At 42.0% G+C, this 22,941-nt stretch overlaps 1 protein-coding gene across 1 annotated transcript in view; it reads left to right on the top strand.

The window, feature by feature from the left end:
• The window catches only part of LOC106603494 (polypeptide N-acetylgalactosaminyltransferase 10), a 114,494-nt gene extending 92,263 nt beyond the window's left edge, over positions 1–22,231 (top strand). Inside the window, exons 8-12 of the mRNA XM_014197263.3 lie at positions 10,360–10,467; positions 15,676–15,897; positions 16,267–16,383; positions 17,165–17,314; positions 18,081–22,231. Of these exons, the coding sequence (XP_014052738.1) occupies positions 10,360–10,467; positions 15,676–15,897; positions 16,267–16,383; positions 17,165–17,314; positions 18,081–18,245 (762 nt within the window). The 3' untranslated portion in view covers positions 18,246–22,231. The remainder of the gene's footprint in view (positions 1–10,359; positions 10,468–15,675; positions 15,898–16,266; positions 16,384–17,164; positions 17,315–18,080) is intronic.
• The last annotated feature ends 710 nt before the right edge of the window (positions 22,232–22,941 follow it).

The raw sequence follows: 22,941 nt of genomic DNA, 5'->3' as shown, positions 1-22,941 counted from the left end.
CAAAATAATTAAATTGTGGTTTTAAAACCACAAGGCTCTTACAGACTCACTTATATTCAGCTCACTGATACTGCCAGTGTTCGTAAAAGTCAGCAGAAAGTTGAAGTGGCACTCCTCTGCTTGGCTAAATACTGCATTAGAACATGAAAACCTAGGTGAAGTTTGGGGAGGGTGCAGCTCAACCCATCCTCTCATCAAATTAGAGGTTGATTTGCCGTCTGGACCCTTGACAGGTCTCAGCCCTGGTCTGGGTATAGAAGTCGAAAATGTTAGAAGCGACCCTTCATTTAGATAATTCTGTAGCCTTTTACCAATGTAATGCTGTCTCAACTGTTGGAATTCAGAGAGAAGCGGATAATAAAACTATGGCAGAGACTAGAGAATATTCTCTTCATTGCTGTCAGATAATACTTTGGTAACACAGCCAGTGAATTTCTTAGTAAGTTGTATTTTGAAACTTTCTAAGCTACATCAGGGTTTTTGTTTGCCAGATCTTCTGAATTATGTACAGTTGAAGTCGGAAGTTTACATACACTTAGGTTGGAGTCATTAAAACTCGTTTTTCAACCACTCCACAAATTTCTTGTTAACAAACTATAGTTTTGGCAAGTCGGTTAGGACATCTACTTTGTGCATGACACAAGTCATTTTTCCAACAATTGTTTATAATTCACTGTATCACAATTCCAGTGGGTCAGAAGTTTACATACACTAAGTTGACTGTGCCTTTAAACAGATTGGAAAATTACAGAAAATTATGTCATGGCTTTAGAAGCTTCTGATAGGCTAATTGACATCATTTGAGTCAATTGGAGGTGTACCTGCGGATGTATTTCAAGGCCTACCTTCAAACTCAGTGCCTCTTTGCTTGACATCATGGGAAAATCAAAAGAAATCAGCCAAGCCCTCAGAAAACAAATTGTAGACCTCCACAAGTCTGGTTCATCCTTGGGAGCAATTTCCAAACATCTGAAGGTACCACGTTCATCTGTACAAACAATAGTACGCAAGTATAAACACCATGGGATCACGCAGCTCAGGAAGGAGACGCGTTCTGTCTCCTTGAGATGAATGTACTTTGGTGCGAAAAGTGCAAATCAATCCCAGAACAACAGCAAAGGACCTTGTGAAGATGCTGTTGGAAACGGGTACAAAGTATCTATATCCACAGTAAAACGAGTCCGATATCGACATAACCGGAAAGGCCGCTCAGCAAGGAAGAAGCCACTGCACCAAAACCGCCATAAAAAATATCGTACTTTTTGGAGAAATGTCCTCTGTTCTGATGAAACAAAATAGAACTGTTTGACCATAATGACCATTGTTATGTTTGGAGGAAAAAGGGGGATGCTTGCAAGCCGAAGAACACCATCCCAACCGTGAAGCACGGGGGTGGCAGCATCATGTTGTGGGGGTGCTTTGCTGCAGGAGGGACTGGTGAACTTCACAAAATAGATGGCATCATGAGGCAGGAAAATGATGTGGATATATTGAGGCAACATCTCAAGACACCAGTCAGGAAGTTAAAGCTTGGTCGCAAATGGGTCTTCCAAATGGACAATGACCCCAAGCATACTTCCAAAGTTGTGGCAAAATGGCTTAAGGACAACAAAGTCAAGGTATTGGAGTGGCCTTGACAAAGCCCTGACCTCAATCCGATAGAACATTTTTGGGCAGAACTGAAAAGGTGTGTGCGAGCAAGGAGACCTACAAACCTGACTCAGTTACACCAGTTCTGTCAGGAGGAATGGGCCAAAATTCACCCAACTTATTGTGGGAAGCTTGTGGAAAGCTACCCGAAACGTTTGACCCAAGTTAAACAATTTAAAGGCAATGCTGCCAAATACTAATTGATTGTATGTAAACATCTGACCCACTGGGAATGTGATGAAAGAAAAAAAAGCTGAAATAAATCATTCTCTCCACTATTATTCTGACATTTCACATTCTTAAAATAAAGTGGTGAACCTAACTGATCTCATCTAAAACAGGGAATATTTACTAGGATTAAATGTCAGGAATTGTGAAAAACTGAGTTTAAATGTATTTGGCTAAGGTGTATGTAACTTCCGACTTCAACTGTATCTACTGTTGCTAATGGGAATCCTGAGGTGTTTTTGTGATACTGTAAGTATGGTTGTTTTATCTAAAACCAAAGACAAGCGAGAGGTAACCACAAAATTCAAATAACTCTGAATAGCATTTTACGTTTGCAAAACCCACCCCTCAGTTGACAAACACATACATATGCTAGACCTCGCTGTGAGCAGAGAGAGATTGAGGTGTGCCTTATTAAAGACCATTGACTGTCGTGTGTGATAGGTTCTGTATTATCGGCTGCCCACCATGCTCTGTATCACAGTGGTTTTAGAGGTCATCAGTAGAGGTGGAGGGATCAGCAGTTCTGCACTCTAATCCACTGGCAGCACTATGCTAGAACTCTTGATCCCACTTTCTCAACAAAAAAAACCAGAAATACCTTATTTACATAAGTATTCAGACACTTTACTATGAGACTCGAAATTGAGATCCGGTGCATCCTGTTTCCATTGATCATCCTTGAGATATTTTTACAACTTGATTGGAGTCCACCTGTGTTAAATTCAATTGATTGGACACGATTTGGAAAGGCACACAGCTGTCTATAAAAGGTCCCACAGTTGACAGTGCATGTCACTGCAAAAACCAAGCCATGAGGTCAAATGAATTGTCTGTAGAGCTCCGAGACAGGATTGTGTCGAGGCACAGATCTGGGGCAGAGTACCAAAAAATGTCTGCCGCATTGAAAGTCCCCAAGAACACAGTGCCCTCCATCATTCTTAAATGGAAGAAGTTTGGAACCACCAAGACTCTTCCTAGAGCTGGCTGTCCGGCCAAACTGAGCAATCCGAGGAGAAGGGCGTTGGTCAAGGAAATGACCAAGAACCCGATGGTCACGCTGACAGAGCTCTAGACTTCCTTTGTGGAGATGGGAGAGCCTTCCAGAAGGACAACAATCTCTGCAGCACTCCACCAATCAGGCCTTTGTGGTAGAGTGGGCAGACGGAAGGCACTCCTCAGTAAAAGGCACATGACAGCCCGCTTGGAGTTTGCCCAAAGGCACCTAAAGGACTCTGACCATGAGAAACAAGATTCTCTGGTCTGATGAAACCATGATTAAACTATTTGGCCTGAATGCCAAGTGTCACGTTTGGAGGAAACCTGGCACCATCCCTACGGTGAAGCATGGTGGTGGCAGCATCATGCTGTGAGGATGTTTTGCAGGGGCAGGGAGACTAGTCAGGATCGAGGCAAAGTACATAGATCCTTGATGAAAACCTTCTCCAGAGCTCTCAGGACTTCAGACTGCGTCGATGGTTCTCCTTCCAACAGGACAATGACCCTAAGCATACAGCCAAGACAACGCAGGAGTGGCTTCGGGACAAGTCTCAATGTCCTTGAGGGGTCCAGCCAGAGCCCGGACTTGAACCCGGTTAAACATCTCTGAGAGACCTGAAAATAGCTGTGCGGCGACGCAACACTCCCCATCCAACCTGACAGAGCTTGAGAGGTTCTGCAGAGAAGAATGGGAGAAACTCCAAATACAGGTGTGCCAAGCTTGTAGCGTCATACCCAAGAAGACTCGAGGCTGTAGTCTTGTGCCAAAGGTGCTTCATAAAAGTACTGAGTAAAGGGTCTGAATACTTACGTAAATATGATATTTCAGGGGGTTTTAAAAGTATAAATCAGCAACAATTTTTAAAAACCTGTTTTTGATTGGTCATTATGGGGTCTTGTTTGTAGATTGAGGGGGAATAACGATTTAATCAATTTTAGAGTAAGGCTATAATGTAACAATGTGGAAAAAGTCAAGGGGTCTGAATACTTTCCAAAGACACTGTATGTTGTATTCCCCTTATGTATAAGGTTGTAATTGGGGGTATGCTAATCTGATCCTAGATCTGTTGTTAAAGAGAACGTGTATATAGTATAATGCCAACTCTAGTATGTGGCTCTGGATACTGCCACCTGTTGCTGTCTAATTAGCCTACCACCTGACAGAGACATGCAAAACGTGTAATTGATTACTTGCGCAACCTTAATTTCAAAACTTTTTAATTTATTTGATGTCCTTGAGCGACTCAAAGTATCAGAGTAATTGCAGAAGATGCAGAGTATTTTGGCATCATCTCTAACTCCTCATTGCCGCTCTGCCAAAATGTCCTGTTGTGGGTTAACCACAGCTCCACAGTCGTACCAGTGACCTCATTCCAGGGTCAGTCAGTAGGTGTATCCCCTCCTCAGCCTGGCCTCCAGAGCCTCTACTGTGTGTGACATCTGTGTGATGTGTGTGTGCACGTGTACACTTGCATGCGAACGTGCCTCCTTCCATGCCTCTACAAGTTGTAATGTATATTTAATGCTCTGTTGGCCTTCTTTCGTGAACGCCAGCGCTCACCTGCCCAGCCCCAGACGCCATTTAAACATTCATGCGGCAGTAGCCCATCTAACAAGGAACCTTAGTCAGCAAAAACTAAAGTATTTCCTCCCTTTCTTTTTTTAAATGTATTTTATTTCACCTTTATTTAACCAGGTAGGCTAGTTGAGAACAAGTTCTCATTTGCAACTGCGACCTGGCCAAGATAAAGCGTAGCAATTCGACACATACAACAACACAGAGTTACACATGGAGCAAAACAAACCTACAGTCACAAATTCAGTAGAAAAATAAGTCTATATATGTAATAAACAAAACATACAGTCAATAATACAGTAGAACAAAAGAAAACGAAGTCTATATACAGTGAGTGCAAATGAGGTAAGTTAAGGCAATAAATAGGCCATGGTGGCGAAGTAATTACAATATAGCAATTAAACACTGGAATGGTAGATGTGCAGAAGATGAATGTGCAAGATACTGGGGTGCAAAGGAGCAGATAAATAAATACAGTATGGGATGAGGTAGGTAGATGGGCTGTTTACAGATGGGCTATGTACAGGTGCAGTGATCTGTGAGCTGCTCTGACAGCTGGTACTTAAAGCTAGTGAGGGAGATTTTTGCAGTTCGTTCCAGTCATTGGAAGCAGAGAACTGGAAGGAAAGGCGGCCAAAGGAGGAATTGGCTTTGGGGGTGACCAGTGAGATATACCTGCTGGAGCGCATGCTACGTGTGGGTGCTGCTATGGTGACCAGTGAACTGAGATAAGGCAGGGCTTTACCTAGCAGAGACTTGTAGATAACCTGTAACCAGTGGATTTGGCGACGAGTATGAAGCGAGGGCCAACCAACGACAGCGTACAGATCGCCATGGTGGGTAGTGTATGGGGCTTTGGTGACAAAACAGATGGCATTGTGATAGACTGCATCCAGTTTGTTGAGTAGAGTGTTGGAGGCTATTTTATAGATGACATCACCGAAGTCGGGGATCGGTAGGATGGTCAGTTTTACGAGCGTGTGTTTGGCAGCATGAGTGATGGATGCTTTGTTGCGATATAGGAAGCCGATTCTAGATGTAATTTTGGATTGGAGATGCTTAAAGGGGCGGATCCTTGAGTTTTTTTAACCTCTATGGGCTAGGTGGGACGCTTGCGTCCCACCTACTCAACAGCCAGTGTAATCCCGTGGCGCGTTATTCAAATTCCTCAAAAATGCAAAAACTTCAATTTTTCAAACATATGACTATTTTACACCATTTTAAAGATAAGACTCTCGTTAATCTAACCACACTGTCCGATTTCAAAAAGGCTTTTCAGCGAAAGCAAAACATTAGATTATGTCAGCAGAGTACCCAGCCAGAAATAATCAGACACCCATTTTTCAAGCTAGCATATAATGTCACATAAACCCAAACCACAGCTAAATGCAGCACTAACCTTTGATGATCTTCATCAGATGACAACCCTAGGACATTATGTTATACAATACATGCATGTTTTGTTCAATCAAGTTCATATTTATATCAAAAACCAGCTTTTTACATTAGCATGTGACTAGCATTCCCACCGAACACTGCCGGTGAATTTACTAAATTACTCACGATAAACGTTCACAAAAAGCATAACAATTATTTTAAGAATTATAGATACAGAACTCCTCTATGCACTCGATATGTCCGATTTTAAAATAGCTTTTCGGTGAAAGCACATTTTGCAATATTCTCAGTAGATAGCCCGGCATCACAGGGCTAGCTATTTAGATACCCAGCAAGTTTAGCACTCACCAAAGTCAGATTTACTATAAGAAAAATGTTATTACCTTTGCTGTCTTCGTCAGAATGCACTCCCAGGACTTCTACTTCAATAACGAATGTTGGTTTGGTTCAAAATAATCCATAGTTTATATCCAAACAGCGGCGTTTTGTTCGTGCGTTCAAGACACTATCCGAAAGGGTAAATAAGGGTGACGAGCATGGCGCAATTCGTGACAAAAAAATTCTAAATATTCCATTACCGTACTTCGAAGCATGTCAACCGCTGTTTAAAATCAATTTTTATGCCATTTTTCTCATAAAAAAGCGATAATATTCCGACCGGGAATCTGCGTTTAGGTAAACAGACGAAAGAAAATAAAGCATTCGGTCGACTCGGGCACGCGCCTAAGCCCATAGTACTCTGATCGGCCACTTGCCAAAAGCGATAATGTGTTTCAGCCAGAGCCTGCCTCGATATCGTTCAGCTTTTTCCCGGGCTCTGAGAGCCTATGGGAGCCGTAGGAAGTGTCACGTTATTGCAAAGATCCTCAGTCTTCAATAAAAAGAGCCACGATGAAACACAATTTGTCAGACAGGCCACTTTCTGCATGGAATCTTCTCAGGTTTTGGCCTGCCATATGAGTTCTGTTATACTCACAGACACCATTCAAACAGTTTTAGAAACTTTAGGGTGTTTTCTATCCAAAGCCAATAATTATATGCATATTCTAGTTACTGGGCAGGAGTAGTAACCAGATTAAATCGGTACGTTTTTTTATCCGGCTGTGTCAATACTGCCCAATAGCCCTAACAGGTTAAGTGAGGATACTTTTGAGGCACACACAAATGATGGAGGATTACAAATCAGAATGAGGAGCTGCCACGTGATGGTGCCTCCGACAGCCACTTGTCCCTTTCAGGCCTGCAGCACAAAGTTCACAGTAGACTTGTTTTGGCCCATGGCTCAAAGCTTTCAACTAATCCAGAAGAGTCAACCTGAAGTATGTCACATTCACACAGTGACATTTCAGGCCTGCCTTTAGCATCATGCTGTCTTCTACTGTCAGGTTTTCCTTCCGTCTTAGCCATATGTCTGTCCAAAGAGGCCCATGAGGCATTTATAATAGTCTTGTTTTCTGTATAGTGATGTCACTGTATAGCTATTGTGCCTCCCTGCTACCTTTATCCATCATCCCTCTTAGAGAACAACCGATAATCGTCCGAGCCGATATATCAGGCCGATATTGGACTTTTCTAGTCAATCGGCTGTCGGCCCTTCTCTATCGGCTTAGCCGATAGTCCCTTTACACAGCAAAGCTGCTACTATGCCAGCCGCCACTCACCGCCTGAGCCATGAGCACTGAACAATGCCAAGGAATGTCTATGTGGGAAAATCAAATGAAATGTATTTATATAGCCCTTCTTACATCAGCTGATATCTCAGTGCTGTACAGAAACCCAGCCTAAAACCCCAAACAGCAAGCAATGCAGGTGTAGAAGCACGGTGGCTAGGAAAAACTCCAAAACCTAGGAAGAAACCAGGCTATGAGGGGTGGCCAGTCCTCTTCTGGCTGTGCCGGGTGGAGATTATAACAGCACATGGCCTAGATGTTCAAATGTTCATAAATGACCAGCCTGGTCAAATAATAGTAATCATAGTAGTTGTAGAGGGTGCAACAAGTCAGTAACACAAGAGTAAGTGTCAGTTGGCTTTTTCATAGCCGATCTTTGAGAGTATCTCTACGGCTCCTGCTGTCTCTAGAGAGTTGAAAACAGCAGGTCTGGGACAGGTAGCACATCTGGTGAATAGGTCAGGGTTCCAGCAGGTCTGGGACAGGTAGCACGTCCGGCGAACAGGTCAGGGTTCCATAGCTGCAGGCAGAACAGTTGGAACTGGAGCAGCAGCACGGCCAGGTGAACTGGGGACAGCAAGGGGTCATCAAGCCAGGTGAGTGAGTGAGTGAGTGAGTGAGTGAGTGAGTGAGTGAGTGAGTGAGTGAGTGAGTGAGTGAGTGAGTGAGTGAGTGAGTGAGAGAATTTAAATAGGGCACTAAAACTACAGGAGGGGTCAGGAGACACTGTGGCCCCATCCGATGAAACCCCCGGACAGGGCCAAACAGGTAGGATATAACCCCACCCACTTTGCCAAAGCACAGCCTCCACACCACTGGAGGGATATCTCCATATCTCTAATCAGCAGCAGAAAACTAGCTCATTCTCCAACAGACACGTGCAGTATTAAGAAATGTATGAATTGGCACAGTGACCAAAATCAAACTCCTGTTGCAAATATTAGTTTAGTTAATTCACTAATAAATAAAGCTTATGTCGACATGTCCGAACATGCATGCAATAAGCAAGCTAGCTAAGCAGATAGCTATGTTACCTTTTAGCAAAGATTACGACAACTAATCCTTTCATCTGCGGTGTTAGTTTGCTAGGTATATTAGCTACTATGCTATCTAGCTGGCTAGATAGACATGGTGCTAAGATATCAGATAGGAGCTAATAACCAATATAGCTAGCTAACATTAGCTGGTTATCATTTTGCACATGCACCATTTTCGGGAACAAGCAATCTGACTGGCGATGTAACGTTATCTATTTACTGGTGTGCTGATCTGACCAACTGCAATCGTATCCGTTAATTTGACAGTTGTAAGTCGGATTAGATGATTGTCGTAATAGGGAAAGGAGAAACTCTTTTAAAATGCCTAAATAAATGTTGGCCATAAAGCTTGCCAGCTTGTAATCCTAAAAAACATAAATTAGTTAGTTTACTTAGGTTTCGTTCAGCCATTCCTATGGGGAAAGAATAGGGTTTTGGGATTTCTGTTGAAAATTGCGTTTGAGGTTAAAACAGGCTTAGAAGATCTTATATGTTTTGTTCTGTGACATATCAGTCAGTTTAACAAGACATTTATGAATTATAAAGCCTTTGTGCTTTTTTGGATTACATAAATGTTTTAAAATTCACAAAGTGATGTTGGTGGATGAAGATTATCTCATAGAGCAAAACGTGTAAGATCTCTTAAACCTGTGTTTACCACAGACCTTACTATTGGCGTTTATTTTTTTTTAAACGCCAAAAACTAAATTTTCCAATAGGCTTTGTCCAACAAATTTTTCCTACCCTCCCTCTCCTTGTTAGATATTATGCACATTTATGGCTTGGTTGCAAATGTCATCGCCGTTGAGCTAGTTCTCATAGGAACAGTAAACGGCACCAAGTGATATGAGCGATGAAGGGAGATGTGTAAAAGGGAGCTGAGTTACAGCCTCTCTCTATCCAATCGTAGCAGTAGGATCAAGTTACAACCCGCCCATTTCTTGGCAAATGTCTAAACTAGCCAATTGAGTTGTTTCGAATTTTGGCCAGGCACTTGAGATGTTTAGGGATGCGTCCTGACAGCTGGAAAAATATACTTTTTCCCGATCACAAATCATGTTATGTTGGGGCTATTTGAATTGAAAAGATGTTATTTTATATTCTCAAACAGCAGTGCCTATATGTCCTTCCATACAGGCGTGACATGCTGGAGTGATGCTTCTATGCAAATGTTGTTGATCAGTGTTGATTTGTAAGTCCCAAATGGAAGGAAAACAGATTGTCATCTGTAGCACCATAGACTCCACTGATCAGCCTAAACAAGCTCAATCACTCAATCCATGCACACACTCCTATTGAATATTCATTCACCTGTATTGTGTGTAGGCCTATGCCATCTTAATTTACCCAGTTTATCAAGAGAGTTACAATTCAAATAAAAGTATTAACATTATGTTATGTACTTAGATTGGTAAAAAAAAAAAAGTAAAATGTATTGTTTTTGATTTTAAAATGAATGCCTACATGGCTGTCTGGGAAATATTATGATATTGACTATCGCCCTAAAATATTGGCCATCAGCCTCCTTGACCCCAAAAATCGGTATCGACCCTAAAAAATCCATATTGGTCTTTCTCTAATCCCTCCCTCTGGAACCACTCTCTTTCTCCCTCCCTGCTTTCCTAGTACCTGTCAGCCTCTCATGTCCTCATACTGTTTACAGCTGCACACCACAGGCACACACTGACACAGGAGACACACACACTAATACTGCAGTGATGCCCTGACCCCCACACAGCTGGCTGTGTTAAACCTCTCTCCTTCTACCTCCCCCGCCCTCTCTCGCTGTCTCGCTCCACAGGTGTGGATGTGTGGCGGGCGTATGGAGGACATCCCGTGCTCCAGGGTGGGTCACATCTACAGGAAGTATGTCCCCTACAAGGTCCCCGGTGGGGTCAGCCTGGCTAGGGTGAGTGTTGGTTCCTAAACCCACATTTTCCTCTTTTCTCCTCTAGAAAAGGATTTACAAAGAAAAACATACTACAGTATATCATGCAGACCTGCTAACCTGTATGCATTTTGTGTACCATGCACGCAATTTGAGGTTCATCTACACTGGTATGATATCAATCTTGCTACTTTGCTAAGTTGAGGCAGGTTTTTTTATTTGTATTTTTTATTAAGCTTACTGCCCTGCTTTTATGTGCACTTGCCCTAATATGTGCGGGGTTCTGCCGGTTCTTGCATTTTTTCCCCACTCGTTAAACAGCCTGACCAACAACATCTCTGCTCCTGAACGTGTGTATATGTGTAGCCTATTTAGCAGGCGGCACATGCTTTGATATCTGCGAGCACATTGACTAGCAAGGAAGCGTGCAGTGTTGCGGTAGTTCAGTGTGCGCTGTGCGTGGATAGAAGTGAGAGCTTTTCCGCTAATACCGTCCTTCACAAAGTTATGTTAGACTTAATTAATCAGTATTTGATCTGTCCTCCTTTATATTACTGTATGTCAACAGTAGGCTGCTAATGATGTGATAATAGCCTAGTCAGTTCACCAATGACAACAAGGCATATTAAATGAATTGTAGACCTAACTGAGAAGGAAGATTTGATGGACTGGATCCGGTATCGAGATCTGAAACAAGCTCATATATTTAGGCCTAATTCAGTTTTATATTCCAAATACAGTAGACTACTACATTGCATCCAGTAATTGAATGATTCAGAATTTTTCCCAAAACAAAATTGAGAAGCCAGTTCACATTTTCACAAGACTATCCACATAGAGACACATTATAATAATCATTACCCCTATTTTAACTTAGAACAATGTGAAGGAGTCATTGAGACCGCCTCAAAATTAATCCAGGATCAAACACTAGACTACTGTGTTGGCTACATTGTTTGATATAATTTAAGACTTGAGGTGTCAGGAAATGGCAGTTACAGGTTTTTCAAACATGCAAAATGCTTCAACTACCTTGCCACTACCTGACCGTAGGCCTACATCAGCACCACCGTGTCAGAAAATCATAGGGAGAACCCTGATTTTACTTTTAAACTTATTTCTACTTAGTTACTGAAAAGCACCCATAACTGTCTATAGCAGGGATCATCAACTAGTTTCAGCCGGGGGGCCGGAACATAAATACAACGAATTTGTAGAATGTAAATTGACCGCAAGAATCCCAAACAGATATAATATTTGACTAAAACATTAATTCTTTCTAACCTTGTTTACGTTTGTATACGATCATGTGTCTCTCTATTATGCGTCGGAATACTTGAACAGATTTCCTAAATTAATATCACTTGGAGATAATTTTCTGCTGTTTTTACAGTCTTATGTCCAACAAGTGCTTTTTTTTGTTAAAAATTGAATTAAAAAAAAATATTTTGCTCAGAACTTGGGGGGGCCAAATAAAACCACCCACGGGCCACCAGTTGGGGCACCCTGGTCTATAGCCTATCATTCCTACAGATCCAGTCTTCTGCCAAAATCATTATTGGGTCAAAAAAATGAGCATTTGCCTATAATTTGATCGGTGTGGGTGTCACATGCCGTCGTGTGGTCCGCGAGTGCCGCCGCAGCGCTGAAGTGGTACTCCTAAAGATTCTTCAAGGTTGGCAGGTCTGTATATGGAACATTTATTACAGAATTTGTTCTCCTAGGTGTCTAGTAAAGAGAGCATTTATCTCCTCTGCTGAGTTTCTCTGCAGTAGTTGGATCCTCAATGATATACACACACACACACACACACCTTTATATTGCAGCCCCACACCCACTCATCACACCCATCAGGAATGCTGTGACTGAATCGATAGGTGTCCCGCTGTGGGAAGGTGAGGAGGGTTTGACGTGAATGTTGAGTGTGTTCCACAGTCAGCAGTGCAGTGGGAATGAACGATTTAAGAAAGTCCACTTCTTTCTGGTGGTGAACTGATTTAACCTCCTCATGCCTCGCCTGGCGCTGTGTTTTAACAGCTTGAGCATTCAGAAAAAAACGAGACTCGGAATAATAAACGCTCAGCTTTTCTGTTTTTCCCTGTTTTTCTCCACCAAGGTGTCTGTCGTCCTTTGTTCTTGTGATATGGCCCCTTGTCGTTTTTTTTGCCCCCAAAATACACAAGGCTAGATAAGTGACCTTGATTAGGAATGCACTGTAAAGAAGCTTAAGAGGTCTGCAAGTACGGAATCTTTAGATTTGAAAAACAAGTTCTATGATATCTTTTGATTCTTCTATACTGAATGAGAACTATACTGAACAAAAATATAAACGCAACATGCAACAATTTTACTGAGTTACAGTTCATATAAGGAAATCTTTCAATTGAGAGAGAAAAATAATTACGCCCTAATCTATGGACTGGGCAGGGGTGCAGCCATGGGCAGCCAGGCCCACTCACTTGGTAGCCAGGCCCACTCACTTGGGAGCCAAGCCCAGCCAATCAGTAGTTTTTCCCCACAAAATGGCTTTATTACAGACAAAAATACTCCTCAGCAGGTGACGAAACCGGATGTTGGTGGTCCTGGGCTGGCGTGGTTACACGTGGTCTGTGGTTGTGAGGCCGCTTGGATGTACTGCCAAATTCTCTAAAATTACATTGGAGGCAGTTTATGGTAGAGAAATGAACATTCAATTCTCTGGCAACAGCTCGGTGGACATTCCTGCAGTCAGCATGCCAATTGCACACTCCCTCAAAACTTGAGACATCTGTCGCGTTGTGTGACACAACTACACATTTTAAAGTGGCCTTTTATTGTCCCCAGCAAAAGGTGCACCTGTATAATGATCATGCTGTTTAATCAGCTTCTTGCTATGCAACACCTGTCAGGTGGATGGATTATCTTGTCAAAGGGGAAATGTTCACTAACAGGGATGTAAACAAATTTGAGATAAATAAGCTTTTTCTGCGTACGGAAAACTTCAGGGATTTCTTTTTTTCCAACTCATGAAACATGGGACCAATGCTCTACATGTTGCGTTTTATATTTTTGTTCAGTATATTTTCACATTCTTCAGAAACCTTTTGGAATGCAGCTGAAACTGTCCATTATGTATGCTGATCCCTGCCCAAACCCTGTTTTGGTTTGGTCGGCTGTGTAAGTGAAACCTATTGGCCTGTTCGTTGGCTTACTTTTTGGCTTGTATTCATCCAGCGTGGGGGAATAGTCTCTCAGATGAAGAATGCCTGTTCTGTCTATGAGGGAGAAATGTTAATGACTGTGGATTGGGGTCAGTTGTTAATAATGTATTTCTTCAGAAAGAAGATGCACCAACAAAGACACAAGAACCTTTTCTTAGAAAAGGCCTCCAGTTCAGTCTACAATCGTTCAAATCAGGGGTTCTGTTAGTCGGTAATAGCCAGCTTTTGGACAAAAATAATAATAATAATAATAATAATAATAATAATAATAATAATAATAATAAAAAGCCAATAAATAAAACTGCCACCGGCTAATTGTCCAGGAGAAGAAGAAAAAATCCATTTACAAAATAATACAATTTAGCCTATTCATTTATGGACATAACAGTTAATGTAAATACATTTGACTCCATGTTTATCTGCCTATTTGTTAATTTGCATACTTTTTTAAAGTTAAATCACCGCCAATTTAATTCCACAACATTATGCAAATTAACCTATAGACCAATGGCCGGCCGGCCAAATGTATTTACATCGACTGGTATGTTAATCAATTAATAGGCTAAAAAGCATTATTTTGCAATGGGATATTTTTTCTTCTACTGGACAATTAGCTGGTGCCAGTTTTTTATTTATCGGCACAGCATACAGATAGTCTGAGCGGAAAATAACTCATTGCGTTTTAATGTTTTAGTTTTAATATAGCCTAGGCCTACTGGTTGTATGAATTTGGGATTCATCACAATTGTCCTAGAGTAGTCTGTATGGAATAGGCTATTTATTTCACGCACAGAATGACAAGCTGACCAATTAGAATAGGTCACTTTTCTACAATGGGGATATTAGATTGACGTAGTGATTTTGCTGTTCGTTCCTCGTCTTGTTGGCTGAGGAAAAGTAAATGTGGACAGATATTTTAACATCTTCGAAGTGCGCATCGGCATTTGGTAAGGAGGACGCACGCCCGTTGCATCCTCAAGTTGCATGTTAAGATTAATAACAACAATCGAAATGTGATTTTCTGTCATTTATACACCCAGTGCATATGGGTCTGTTTAATATCTCAAATGTCAAATTAAAAGGCTGCCGGTCAAATGTCCTACGCCACATTTTCCTAACGGAAACGCTGGTTCAAATGCATACATAATACCTGCATTCATATTGATAGATTTTCTGTAACACGGTGCCGAAAGAATGAAAATGGTGAATGATTGATTGTGAGGTGAATATTGTACCTAAAATAGAAAGTGCCAATTAAGCACAGCTCTATGTGTTTAGCATCATCCTGGTTTCACTGTGTTCCTTTTTGAAGTGGAGCTCAGAGAAAAGGGTGGAATTCAGAGTCACAGAGGAGGCATGAATTATTGCAGGCCTGTGGCGCTGCTTCTTTTTTTGTGCACACGTCGCCCTTTTTGCTCTCGCCTCCCCCAAAACTTCCCTGCAGCTGCCTGTTCTAGACCCCGCCCCCCCCTCATCAGCACCACCCCAGAGGCACAGCACCCACACCCCCTCCCACACAGCTCCTCATCGCCACTGGCATTCTTCCAGGTGTGCTGATTAACCAGCTCGCCCATCCCTCCCAAACCCAGCCGCCATGCAAGCAGATGGTGCCAGTGAACTTCTCCTCACCTGGAGAGGAGTTAGCCGACAGAGTTTGGCTTGGAGCTGTGCTTTCTGTGCTGCTCGGTGTATGTATGCCCTATAGCAGGAGGATGTGCTCACTAACTATAACTCCCATCCAAACCTTAGTCTGGCTGTGAGTACCTGGATTCCTAATAGCAGTTATCATTGGCTTCACTCTCTGCTGGTCGTAAGTTTGTTTTATCCACTTCTATTAGAAGGGTAATGGTTATGTAAAACGAAACCTCTCCTCAAACTGTCCTTGACTTGAAATAAGGATGTATTGTAAGAGACGAGGCCATCTAGCAGTCAACGAGGCCCCAAAGGACTGGTACCCTGCATCCATCCCTCCCCTATAGTCATTGTGGAGCAACAGTGCTTTTTCTGATCTCCCTTGGTCTCTGTACAGAACCTGAAGCGGGTGGCCGAGGTATGGATGGATGAATATGCAGAGTACATCTACCAGCGGAGGCCAGAGTACAGGCACCTGTCAGCAGGAGACATGACAGTGCAGAAGGACCTGAGGACCAGCCTCAACTGTAAGAGCTTCAAGTGGTTCATGACAGAGGTGGCCTGGGACCTACCCAAGCACTACCCACCTGTGGAGCCCCCTGCTGCCGCCTGGGGAGAGGTACAACACTCATCTATTAGTGTCTTCCGAGAGGCATGCCAACAGCTAGAAGGAGAGAAAGTTAAGAGATAGAGATAAGAGTGAGAGAAGGTTAGATTAGAAAGAGGGCAAGAAAGACAGACAGACTGTCTGGCCTATGACAGCCAGGTGTCACTGTCACTTCAGCCATCAGAAGGCCAAGCTCCTGCCACAGTATCCTCTTCGTCATTACTCATCACTCACTTTTTCACTAAAGAGGAGAGCTGACAGAGTTCTGAGAGATCCAGACAGCCCTAGACAGTGGTTAATAGTATGACTAGTATTGAATGATGACTGTTAATTTCTGTCTTTCTCTGTTAACCTGTTTGTCTGCCCCTGTGTGCGTTATAGCTGCGCAACACAGGCAGTGGCATGTGCATGGAGAGCAAACACTTTTCGTCTGGGTCGCCTGTCCGCCTGGAGACATGTCTGAAGGGGCGGGGTGAGGCCGGGTGGAGCCATGGACAGGTGAGGAGTTTAGTAGACACCACTGAATACAGACATCTGTCCGCCGTGAAAAGCGCTAGTTTTCCTGTAGTTTTGCATACAGAACTTAATTTTGTACTGTGTACAGACAGCACTCTGCCTTCATGAGTACTACACGTGCACGCACACACTGGCACACACACATACACGCTGGTGTGCACACTAATTTACACACACAACTTTATAATCGCTACTGTTCTAATGGAGCCACATTTATTCCCCCTTGTTATCCAATATATGTTTTAGCAGAGCTCATAAACAAATGTTGATGGATGGCCATGTTTTCTTATTTTCTAGGTTGCCTGCTCTGACACTGCTTTGACAGTTTAATTAAAGTCATTTAAAGAGCTGTTGTTTAATCTCTGTCATGGTTGCAATTTGTATTCAAAGCTGGGATGACAAACAGCATGGCTACAGTCCAAGTCAGGGCCTTTTGAATGTGACAGCAGAGGAGCCCCTTTACAAACAACTCTTCTGTCCCCCATGAGTGAACGTGCCTGGGGGAGACCGATGTGTGAACTCCCTTGGAAGGTTCTCTTCAACCCTGGTTCTGAAGACTCACAGGTTGTGCAGGCTTTTGTTCCAGCTTATTACTAACACACCTCTAAGTTTTGATAATTCATTAAATCAGGTGTTAGTACTGGGCTAGAACAAAAGCTTGCTCTGGGGTTCTCCAGGACCAGGAGTGACACTGGCTCCAAGAAGAGAGGTGGAGGCCCGTCTCTGGAGGTGATCTGATCCAGGTTGTCTCTGCCCTGTCCAGGTGTTTACGTTTGGCTGGCAGGAGGACATCCGGGTGGGGGGCCCCATGCACACTAAAAAGGTCTGCTTCGATGCCATCTCCCACAACAGCCCTGTCACCCTGTACGACTGCCACGGCTTGAAGGGTAACCAGCTGTGGCGCTACAGGAAGGTAAGGTCTCTCTTTCTCTCACACACACACACACACACACACATAATTTCTTCATGTATGAAAAAGACAAGTTTGTGAGTTGGTTGTGATGCACTTCTTTGCTCCAGCCAAGCAGCAGTCTTCAAGATGTATTTTTGATCATTTGTATTTCCTTTTCCTTGTGATAAAATGCCACAGGCTGCTTGCTAAGGCAGTTTCTTCCTAGATAACTGTTTTTTTTTTTTAAATGACATTCAGCTTTTAAAGGGATACTTTGGTATTTTGGCAATGAATGCCCTTTATCTACTTCCCTTGAGTCAGATGAACTTGTGGATACCATTTGTATGTTTCTCCGTGTAGTTTGAAGGGAGTTTGCCAACTATCGTTTGCACAATTGCTAACTAGAGTTGGTGCAATGACTGGAAGTCTATGGTAACAGCAAGCGTGCTAGTTGTTACCATAGACTTCCAGTCATTGAGCTAACGCAGTTAGCATTGGCTCGCGAAACTACCTCTAACGTCCTTCATACTGGAAGCAGAGACATAAACATTGTATCCACGAGTTCATCTGACTCTGGGGAATAAATATAGGGCTTCATTGCCAAAATCCCAAAGTATCCCTTAAAGCTGTGTACCCAGTTAGAAAAAAATATTCCTCATTTTCCATGCAGGTTATTCAATATTTTGATATTAAATTACCTCTTTGGGAAATATTTTCAGTTAAATGTACTGTAACTAAATATATCATTACCATCTCTCTCCTCTTTTCTCTCTCTCCACCTCTGTAGGATAAGAGTTTATACCACCCCATCAGTAACAGCTGTATCGACAGCAACCCCACAGAGAGGAAGGTGTTCATGAACACGTGTGACCCCAGCGTCCCCAGCCAGCAGTGGGTGTTTGAGAAGACCAACACCACCATCCTGGAGACGTTCAACCGCAATAGCAACTGACACCTGTAGGGGTCAGCACTGAACCTGAATACCACTCACTCTGGAACTGTGTTCTTTCACTAAGACAGAAGTGGGATGTTGTTACTCTAAAGGGGTCAAGGGTGGAAGGAAGTGAAGGGGGGTCAGGGGGTAGCATTAGCATGGGCAAGCCAGTCTAGATGCATCAGTTATTGGGCGATGGAGAAGAGTTGGCGCCTGAGAGGCTCTCTGGTTGAAAGACTGGTCTCTCGATGCGATGATGGTGTCTTCCTGCGTCAGGGGGATTAGGTCTGTCACAGCACGGTCATTCTGGCGGTGGTCCATCTCATTTCTGCTTCTCTGTGCCTCTCCCAGACGATTCTGCCCATACGTCCGTCTCCATCACCCCGCGTGAGTGTGTCTCTTGCTAAGTCACTTTCTCTCCATTCCCCTCATGTGCCGCCCCTGCTCTGACAGCCCCCCCCTGAGACTCCCGCTGAGCCAAGCCCAAACTGACACACTGTGAAGCCAGCCAGACACAACCACTCTGAAAAGCACCTTGTGTTGATTCTTGTTTTTGTTTTCTTGTTATGCTCACTTGGCTAGCATTTTCTCTTTCTTGGTTTCCCCACTATAGCATTGATTGAAAGTGGAGTTGCGCAACATCTGTCCAAATGAAGAGGGGTAAGAAAAGCCTCATCTTTTAGGACGTGTATTTTGTTTTAGAGCTGAATAAACTTCAGTAGCAGCACTTTGTCTCAGCACTCTTATCTATTCAAAGGACTGTGATTTGATGCCAATGATTTGTCCATAGAGGGAACTGTAAGGACTACTATCATCAGTTTCTTTTTGTCCCATCACCTGAACAGAGGCTCCCGCTGCCTTCTGGGATCAACCCCAGCAGTCTCTGGAATGACCTCATCATGAAACACATGGAGGTCAGCAGCACTGAGACAGTAGAAAGACCATGCTGGCTTCTCAAACGCATCAGGAGTGACTCTAGACTGGTTTGCCCGGGGGGCATTATAGGTGGTTTAAATGCATTAAGCACTTGCAATGATAAACTTGAATGAAAATCGTAGTGCCTTGCTGGATGAGAGCAGAAGTAAATACGGTCTGGTCTGACTCGGCCTGGCCTGGTGCCCTATTCCAGTCGTCGTCCTCCTACACTGTCTCAGACTGACTGACAGATGAGAGAGAGAGGCAATCTGAGGTGACACTGGCTCTTAATGGATGGGGTTCTGCAACAGTAATGTATTTGTAATGTTAGTTTTTCTTCAGCTATTCACTATGTGTTCCCCTGCCTTTAAAAGTTAACAGCTTCTCTGAAAAGACCCTCTTTATGTTCATGTAATGTCACCAACATGCCAATTTGTTATGATCAACAGACCCAATAGTTTGTCAAGATCTACATTGAACATTCCAGCATTGATTAGTATTGATTTCCTGTTCTTGTTGTGCGTTTAGATTTTGTAGCGTTATGACTACTTACTCAGCATTTGTGTTTTTTTTCTTCAGTTTTTTTTCTTGGCTTAGCCAATGAGTTGTTTGTATATCAAATGCAATTCAGTTTTGACCTGGATGTTGTTCAGAAAGACTGTTTATATTGCCTGCTGTGTAGTTATGTTCCATTATTTGTGTGTTTGTTGTTCCCCTCTTTTCCTCTGAAATAATTCCAAGGTAGAGCGCTTGTTTAGCCTTAGGTGTTTGTCTGCTGCAAAAAAACGTTATTAGGGCAAAACATTGTCACCTTAAGGCAAAGCGGGATGTGATATGCATGATGCAATGATCACACCCTTCATCAGTCAAACTCTCATCCTACCCCTTTCAGAAATTGATATAAATCAAATTAGCATAAAAAACAATGTAGCTTTTTGTTGTTGTTTGATGGAACTAATTTGAGTACACTACTAGCCTGTAGCGTATGTGTTGTAGATTTTGACTGGCCAAGTGAATCATCAAATGGTTGACTCAAACAACGGCATTCTTCCATGCATTGTGGAGAAAATGTATGGAATTTCAACAAGAGATCCATGTGGCACATTAGTATGAGATGCTGCACAATGAGGCTTTAGTTGTGAAGCATCTTTGTTGCCCAGTCATGTAACACTGTATGTTCTTTCTCCTTATCAAACTGAAATGTAGCAAGGACTGGCTGGGGAATGCAAAGTTGGTTACTTCCATTGGTTTCCCTTTCCAAAAATGTTTAGTTTTGTCCCGGCAAGTAAGCAGCATGTATGGAAGAACAAAGCTTTTAAATAATGATAAAAATGGCCGAATCTAAGTTGTGTAACTTTTTCCAAGACAAAATATGAATTTTCCAATTATTCCAGCTAAATAATTTCACAATTATGCTTACAGAATTATTATGTCTGTACCAGAGTTGTAATTTAAGCTGATTAATTGTCTCATCTTTTACACTAATAGTGTAAATGGTAAAATCCTTAACACAGTTTAAATTACCATCATAGAACTAAGACTGGAATTCAATCAAACCAGCACTGCGGAAAACAGTATGGTAAATTTTACAATTTCCATTGGGTGAAACATCAAACCCGATTTTGATTTAGTCCTGCTTTTTCTCTTGATGCATTGTTTGATATTCTCTTTCAAATGCTCCACCGGTTGGTCCATGACTCCCAATGTGCTCACTGCTCTCCCGATGCAAGAATGATGGGTCGAAACATGTTTATGTTCAAGCAATGAAGTTTATGCAGTAAAGTTATGTTTGTGTCTGAGGGAATATAAACAGGGTTGTTTGACCTGTGGACATGTATTCATCTTGCAAAGGTGGTAAGAATCCCCCAAGTCCATGGCATTTTATTGTTCAGTTTGGAACAAGGATATTTGCAGTACATTGACCCTGTCAATTGCACATGTAAAAGGCATTTGATTGTCATATGATTTATAACTTGGGATGGAGGTGGTGAAACCTTTTTTACATTGTGGTTTTAAATATTTTATACAGTGCAATTTCTTTTCATGATCTTGTTTGAATTAAATATTCAGCTTAAAATGTGAAGACAATACTTATTTTTTAAATGAAATTTAATGTCTAAAGGCCCAGTGCAGTTAAATGTGATTTTCCTGTGTTTAAAAAATATTTCCAGACTGAGATTGGAATAATACTGTGAAATGATAATGCCCATTTAGCGTAAGAGCTGTTTGGAAAGACTGCTTGAAATTTCAGCCTGGTTTGAAGGGATGGATTTTTGCCCTGCCTGGCAACATCATCAGGCGGTATAAGTTAATAGATCAATAACAGAGTATCAAACCTCTCTGCCAATAACAGCTAGTTTTCAGGTTACATTAGGCTAGTCCAATTGGGCCCTCACTCAGACCAGTCCTAGCAAAATTCTTGCATGAGAAATTGCTCTTTGCTTAGAAGACATTTTTTTATTACAATTTTTCACCATTTTAATTCAAAACAATCACAGTAAGCTACTCAATTGTTACCCAGAAATGATTTGATATTGAGATAAAAACGGCTGCATTGGACCTTTTTTAAAGTTGCAATATGTAGCTTTTTGGGCAACCAGACCAAATTCGCATAATCTATAACTCACATTTCTATCATTCTACTTGAAAGCAAGTCTAAGAAGCGGTAGATCGGTTCTATGTGTGCTATTTCTATGCTTCCCGTTAAGTTTTGTTTTCCGTCTTTTACGTTTGGTTTTGTACACCATCTTCAAACAGCTGAAACGACAACATGTTTGGTTATGGAAAATATATTTCACAGCGGTTTAGATGGTACAATGATTCTACACTATACTAGCTTATTTTGTCACACAAACTGAATTTGGGCGAACTATTAGAGTTTTAGCAACCTGCATAGTGCAACTTTAAGACCATTGTTGGTCGTTCACAAAATGCTGTGTACATGTTTGTGTAATTTTGATGTGTACATTTTCATAGATATCCAATATTTTTTTCCTACTGACAATGACTGTAAAGGTATTTAACACACGGTGTACAACTAAACTGGAATTGTATATTTTTTGCTGAAAATAAAAATGTTTATATTTGAATTATGGGTTGTATTGTTTTTGGGGGGCTTAAACTGAGAGAATACTTTAATTAAATAACTTAAGTCATTTGTATATGTAGCAATCAAATCCCGTCTATAATTATGTAAAACAAGGACATGCAGATCATGAAAATATAATTTTTTTCTCCAATTTAAATAAGTAAAATAATACAGCAATAAATTCACCATATGTGGCCCATGGTTGGTATTATTTGGAACCACAAACAATAAATGCAACCATAAACAAAACAAATGCACAAGTTTAGTTGAGATTGGTTGACTATAGTTGAGACCAGTCTCTGTCCTCACTGGACCCTGTGTCTCTACAGATTGAGTTTCCCGGGCCGCTGGCTGATTCCAGTCTTCCTTCCAGTCTGTTGTGTATAGAATATCCACATCTCAGGAGGTCGTTGGACCTTCTTTTTTGATATTTTCAGTGGTATTGTTAAACACCCCAATAAAGAAAAGGAGAATTATAAACGGGTTGAGCCCCTGGTTAGACCGTGATCTGGCAGAGTTACTCCACCTCAAGAATTCCATTTGGCGTAAGGCTCCGCACACACATTCTCCGGCTGAATGGCTTTCATTCAGGCAAATGAGAAATATGTGCACTCAGGCTACCTGGAAGGCTGAAGTTAGTTATTTTAAGGAGCAGTTCTCTCCCTCTGGGTCTAACCCCAAGAAGTTCTGGAAAATGGAGAATAAACCCTT

The sequence above is a fragment of the Salmo salar genome, chromosome 04, assembly GCF_965601325.2.
Source record: "Salmo salar chromosome 04, fSalSal1, whole genome shotgun sequence".
Classification (NCBI taxonomy): domain Eukaryota; kingdom Metazoa; phylum Chordata; class Actinopteri; order Salmoniformes; family Salmonidae; genus Salmo; species Salmo salar.
This window is presented reverse-complemented; position numbering and strand designations above follow the sequence as displayed.